The sequence below is a fragment of the Molossus molossus genome, unplaced genomic scaffold, assembly GCF_014108415.1.
Source record: "Molossus molossus isolate mMolMol1 unplaced genomic scaffold, mMolMol1.p scaffold_m16_p_15, whole genome shotgun sequence".
Classification (NCBI taxonomy): Eukaryota; Metazoa; Chordata; class Mammalia; order Chiroptera; family Molossidae; genus Molossus; species Molossus molossus.
Window position 1 is genome coordinate 74,756,831 of NW_023425350.1, and position 6,000 is coordinate 74,762,830.

The window sequence follows — 6,000 nt, forward strand, 5'->3', positions numbered from 1 at the left end:
TCAGAGGGTGGAGCCACAGAGCCCAGTGTCCGCTGACATCTGCTTTTCTGACCGTGCGCACACCGGTGCAGCTGTCTGTCCCTCCGTCTGGACAGGTCGGACCCTCTCTTACCTCTCAACCCTGAGACTATGGGTCTCAGGTCTTGAGTCTCAGGGAACTGAGGGGAGGACATGGTCTGGCCGTGTCCTATGTACACAATGAAGCCTTTTTTCCAAAAGCCCCCAGCACGGACTGTTCATCGGGATTCTGACCACAGGTGAACTGTCACAGGGCCCGGTCTGAGTCCTGCCCATGCACATTGGCCCAGAGAAACGCACAAGCTGGAGTTTGTGGTAAAGAACGTGTGGGGAGTCCAGCTGATGTGGCTGGGGTTGAGCGTTGACCCATGCACCAAGAGGTCGTTGGTTCGAGCGTCAGCCTGCGGTCCGGAGAGACCCGGGTTCGGTTCCCGCTAAGGGCATGTACCTCGGTTGCAGTTTGTCCCCGGCCCTGGTTGGTCGAGCGGGTGGCAGCCACTCGATGTGTCCCTTTCACATCGATGTTTCTCTCTCTCTCTCTTCCTCTCTCTCCCTCCCACTCTATCTGTACAAGAATGAAGTTGTGAAACTGGTGGACAAGTGGTCACTTTTTTCTCAATAACTCCTCACAGATTTTCCTCCAGGGCACTCCTCAGATCCTAGGGCCCCCTCCACACTCCCTCCCAGGAAGATTAGTTTTGCAGGGTGTCTGGGGCTCCAGGGACCCATCCCAGGCTGTCCAGAGGCCCCTTTTGGCCCCTGGCTTTGAGTGCACAGCACTCGCTCTCCAAAATGCAGAGACTTCACCTGAGCTGCAGGCAGGCGGAGTGAGAGGGCTGAGCGCGCGCACACACACACACCCGCCCACCGCTCCCAGGCTCCTGCCCCTGCAGAGAGGCCTTTTCCCAGCCTCCCACCCTCTGCCTCAGCTTGCTCAAGGCCCTCTCAGGGCCCAGCTCCCCAGGCTCCGCCTCTTCTCAGGGTCATGCCCTTCTCCCTTGCCCCAAACTCACCCCAAACCCAGCTAGGCTTAGTCAATTCTAACTGGCACTGTCTTATGTTAAATGAATTTTTTAAACTGTCACTGTATTCTGATCGTGTGAGGAAAGCATACATTATGATCATGGCGGAGCCGCGTTCTCGCTGGTGTGCTCCATCCAAGCGGGTCTGTGCCCTGCCGGCTTCCCTGCTCCCCGTCTGCCCCCCCTCCCATCAGGGAACAAACTCCCCTCTGTCCTCACGGTCTTCTGGCTGGTCTAACCTCAAACAGACACGAGATAGATGAACAAGAGAGAACCAAGTGTGATGCATGCGTGTGTGTGGGAACCTCGCATACCTGACCCAGTCCGGTGAGCTAGGGCTGAGTGAGGCACCTTGGGGCCGGCACAGGGTTCACTGCAGAATGAGAAGAACAAACATTTAGTAAATAGGGATTTATCCTGACCTAAAGATAGGTCAAAAAGAGCTTATCTCTTTTGACCTATCTATAGGTCAAATTAGGCAAGGCCCCTAATGCAAGTTTCCCAGGTACTTGACGAGAGGGGCAGAGTTTCTCTTGAGCCTGAAGCTAAAGTTGCCTTTAGCTCAAAACAACATGCATGCATACCAGAGGCAATCTGGGAGTGACAAGCCAGCATCCTCCACTGCCCTGTCCAGACCCCTGCTGCCGCCCTGTCCTCAGGGTGCTCCTCCCCCTGCTCCACCCCAGCCAGGTTCCCAGCAGGCAGTCACCCCCCTCCCCCGGGTGCCTGCCTCTGTTTCCCTGATTTAGCCCTGGGGTCTGTCAGCCCTTCCCTGCCGAGTGGCTAGCCTCATCACAGATCCGGCTGTTCCTTAGAAGCCTGGTTCAGCTTAGTCACTTCCTCCTTGAACCTTCGAGCTGCACACCACCCCCAGAAAACAGAAGGATCCTCTCTCCTGCTCCCTGGGGAAGCTGAAATTCAGGATCTGTTGACCAAATGGTTGCCTTCCTGAAGTGTCTTTCTCCCTCTGATGTTGGGTGTTTGTGGTGTGTCTCAGTTCAAGCGCAGTGTCTGGCACACAGGCCGAGCCTGCTTTATGTCCTGGGTGGGGGAGGGGTGGCAACGAGCCGTGGGCAGGACTGCAGAGGTCAGAGGGGTTCCAAATGCTGTGGCCCTTTCTCCAAAGGGTAGGGCCACTAGGGACAGGGAGCCCCTGGGGGTCAGGGGGCTGCTAGAAGTTTGTTCCCTGGTAAGCCGCCTGCTGGGGGACTCGGTGCGGTAGCCGCAGGACCCTGCAGTGGAGCCAGCGCAGACGGCAGTGGCTTGGAGGCCCCCAGCGGCCCCCCTGGATCTCTCCCACTGTGTCTTCCCTGAGCCTGCGGTGGGCTGTGCCGCCCAACCTGGCCAGCTGAGGGTCAGACCACGGGGCCGCAGCTGTGGTGCCAGCAGGCTGGGTGTGGGCAGGGCAGGTGCTGCAGGGGGAGGAGCTAGTGGTCTGTCAGGACTCGACACTGGCATTGAGCTCAGGAAGGCTACCCCATCGTGCCCAGTCTGGTGCCCTCAAAAGTGGTTCTAGCTTCTACCCTCAGGAGGCTTCTGGGTCTGGGCAGAGAGGCTGCCCCATTTCTGGGGTACCACCTGGTGCTCTTAAAAGGGAGGGTGACAAAGGCAGGGAAAGTGGCGGAACAGGGGAGCCTGGGCTCCTTCTGACTTCCAGTCCCTTTGGAGCCCACCTCTCAGGGCTGGTTATCCGCCAGGTACACAGTGGTGGGTCTGTGGGGCATTTCCTGCCACCCTCCCCATCTCAGACAGAGGAGTCGAGGTGGGGGGTGCCACAGACAGTGCCGGGGCAGACTGTCTTCACACCAGGCCTCCCTGTCTTTGGGGCTCTCCCCGTACCTCATTGTCTCTGCACAGCAGGTGAATGTTCCCTAAAGGAATGAGCACCAACAGAGTCCGAGGGCACCTGGATTGTATCAAAACCATTCTCTGATCAGATAGATCAGCTTTGTCCTCTTTTTACCCCTCAAGTGTCCAGTGTGCGAGAGAAAGGGTACGAGTTGGTGGGTAAGACATGCAAATGCTCAACCAAACCACCCCTGCCTCCCTCCCTTCGCCTGCCTCCTCCTGTCGACATGGTTGCCTGTCTGGACAGGGCTGCACGTCCCTGTCCCTGTGCAGGTGGTGTTCCACAAGGGGTGAGCTGGGCACCCACGGGCCACGTTCCCCCAGAGAGAATGGCACCCGGTCACAGTGCCCACAGATAGAGGGGTGCTCATGGAGCAGAGCAGAGGTCAGCGTGGAGACGCCCTGTGCCTAACAGTGAGCACCCCAGGACAGGGCTGGTGCAGTGTGGGGTTCTGGGTGGGAGGGTTTCTTCTTTTTCTGAAGGAAGAGAGTAAGGTCATTCACCAGAAGGAGAGCTCCGAGCGGGTGGGGCCCGAGCCCTACTTGAAGAGCCTCCCAGGAAACTGGCTGGAAGCCCAGCCCTCACCCTGCAGGGCCTGGGAACCAGGACTGGGGTGAGGGGCTTCAGACACCTCTCTCCTGTGCTCTCTCTCCAGGTCTGCTACCTGTGTCACAGCCTCCTGACACTTGCTGGCGTGGTGGTCAGCTGCCAAGACATTACTCCAGACCAGTGGGTGAGTCTCCCAAGAGGCTGGGCCACAGTCGACTGGGGTGGAGCCGGGCTGTTGTCCGCCACTGCAAAGGGGCTGAGAAAGCAGCAGCAGAGTGGGGTGGGGCAGCAGGCCTCCGCCTTCTCCTGGGGTCCCTCGGCGCCTTCTGGGGGTTCCTGGCATGTGCCCTAGCACTGCTCTGTCCACCTGGGCAGTCACCCGCATGTGTCCCCCTCCTCTGATTTCGCTCCTCCTCCGCCCCGCACTGTGGCTGTGCTGGGCGTGCGGGCCCTCACGGCTGCCTCTGCAGGGGGAGCTGCGGCTGCTGTGTATGCAGCTGGACCGCCACATCAGCACCCATATCCGGGAGAGCCCCGAGGCCATGCACCGGACCAGACTCAAGGACCTGGCTGCCCAGACCTACATCCGCTGGCAGGAGCTGCTGTCCCACTGGCAGCCCCAGGTGCTGCCCCTCGAGCCCCCGGACCTGGGAGGGGAGGGAAGTGGTCAGGCAGCTGACCAGAGCGTGTCCACCCCCACTGCAGCTGCTGCGCTTCTGGCTGGGAAAGGGGCGAGAGGGCTGTGGGGGGAGGGAGACGCCGGAGGACCTCCAGCATTCTTGCCGAGTCAGATACCAGTGTGGGTCTGTGGTGTGGGACACAGAGAAGACTCTCCTCCTGAGCAGAGCCAAAGAGAAACTGCCCTGAAGAGGGTCCACTGGGAGGGCCCGTTTATCGTGGGCAGTGCCCGGAAAGGGCAACAGGCACGAGATGTCTGCCCTCCGCCTGCGTGTCCTGCAGGCCTGAAGCTGGCCTCCTTCTCTGCTAAGAGGGATACTCCCCGGCCGCCCTGGTCCCTCAGTAGCATCAACCTCCACACCCTCATTTTCTCAGACTCTAGGTGACAATATTCATAGCTAATATTTACTGAATGAGGCCCTTTTCTACATGAATCTACATACTTCCCCTGAGGCAGGTATGATTATGACCCCATTTTACAGAAGAGCAAGCTGACCCGAGTCACTGAGAGGTTAAATAGCTTGCCCGTCACGCAGGCAGGCAATGTGCGAACGTCAGAACCACAAGCAGGGCCGGCCTGGCCCCCACGCCTGCAGGCTTGGCACGGTCCAGCCTGCCCTGGCCTCCTCCCTCTGGCCGCCACCTCCAACCAACCAGCAGCACCGGCTGGCTCAGGGCACTTCCCTGTGGGCCCCCAGCCCTGGCTCCCACTTGCCTTTCCTCTGCCTTCTTTGGGCTCGTCCTTCCCCTGTGACCTCTGACTTGGGGCAGGGGGGGGACACGTCGCCACAGGCTGTGGCTTGGGTCTCAGATTTTGCAAGTCCCTGAGAAAGCTGGAGAGTAAACCTCACCCTCAGTCCCCAGGGAACTAGATCATCCAAGTCTTTTGGTGGGAAACCGTGTTTGTCATGAAAAGAAGGACAGGGATCCGTGGCCTGGCCAAGCCAGGAGGCAGGCCCCACCTTTCTTTGACACTGTCCTGGGACTGCGAGCAGTGAGTGGAGGGACCCAGGCAGAGATGTGGTCAGTGGCCTGCTGCCCTGCCGTCCTTGCCAGGCCAAGCCTCAGGAGCCTGTCACTCAGCACCGGGCACAGGGGAGGGCTGTCGTGGATGTTGGATGGACATTGGGGAATCAGGGAGCATCAGGGCCCAGGGCTACCACATCCTGTTCTTCACCTCGCCACAGGCGCAGTACTTCAGCCCCTGGGAAGAGATCTAAAGGAGCAGAGCAGGGGTGGTCCAGGGCTCTCGGCTCTGGCAGGGAATGAGGAGGACCCCTGGACCTGGAGGAAGCAAAGAATGGAGACCAGAGGAGGACCGGTCTGATGAAGCGGGAGCCTGCCTCCACACTGCCCCAACCCAGTGGACAGGGTCTTGCCTCTCTTTCCCTGCCCAGCATGCCCTCTTCACCCCCTGAGGCCTTCCAGGGCCCAGCCTCCCAGCCTCCTTCCTCCCTCGGTCACCAATGTGAGGTTTCCTTGTGCACAGTAAAGTCTGATTTCATCCTAGTGGTTCAGATCATTTCCTGCAGTCCCTGTCCTGAGGTCTCGTGCCCGGCATCCAGCTGGCTGAAAACTTACCTCGGACAGTCATGTGACTGGGGCTTGGGCCCTACTAACCTACAGCAGAGGGGTTGGTAAATCTCCAAGGAGGATCAGTTGTCCTGTGGCCCCAGGAACCCCTGGAGCCTGGATGGGGAACATATGTTTGGACCCCGTCTGGGACCACTCCCACCCCCTGGGGAGGATCCCCAGAGTGAGATAGTGATTAAAGCTGTAATTACACTTTGTTTAGTTTATTGTTGAGCTCAGAACCAAGTCCCTTCCAGACCCAGGGGTGGGGGCACCGTGCCATAGACAGTTCCCGGTGCTGCTCTGCTTCCC

The 6,000-nt window shown here is 59.4% G+C and overlaps 1 protein-coding gene across 1 annotated transcript in view; it reads left to right on the plus strand.

Annotated features, from left to right (window-relative positions):
• The window catches only part of FAM178B (family with sequence similarity 178 member B), an 81,678-nt gene extending 76,342 nt beyond the window's left edge, over positions 1-5,336 (plus strand). Inside the window, exons 14-16 of the mRNA XM_036263508.1 lie at positions 3,545-3,622; positions 3,909-4,061; positions 5,304-5,336. Of these exons, the coding sequence (XP_036119401.1) occupies positions 3,545-3,622; positions 3,909-4,061; positions 5,304-5,336 (264 nt within the window). The remainder of the gene's footprint in view (positions 1-3,544; positions 3,623-3,908; positions 4,062-5,303) is intronic.
• The last annotated feature ends 664 nt before the right edge of the window (positions 5,337-6,000 follow it).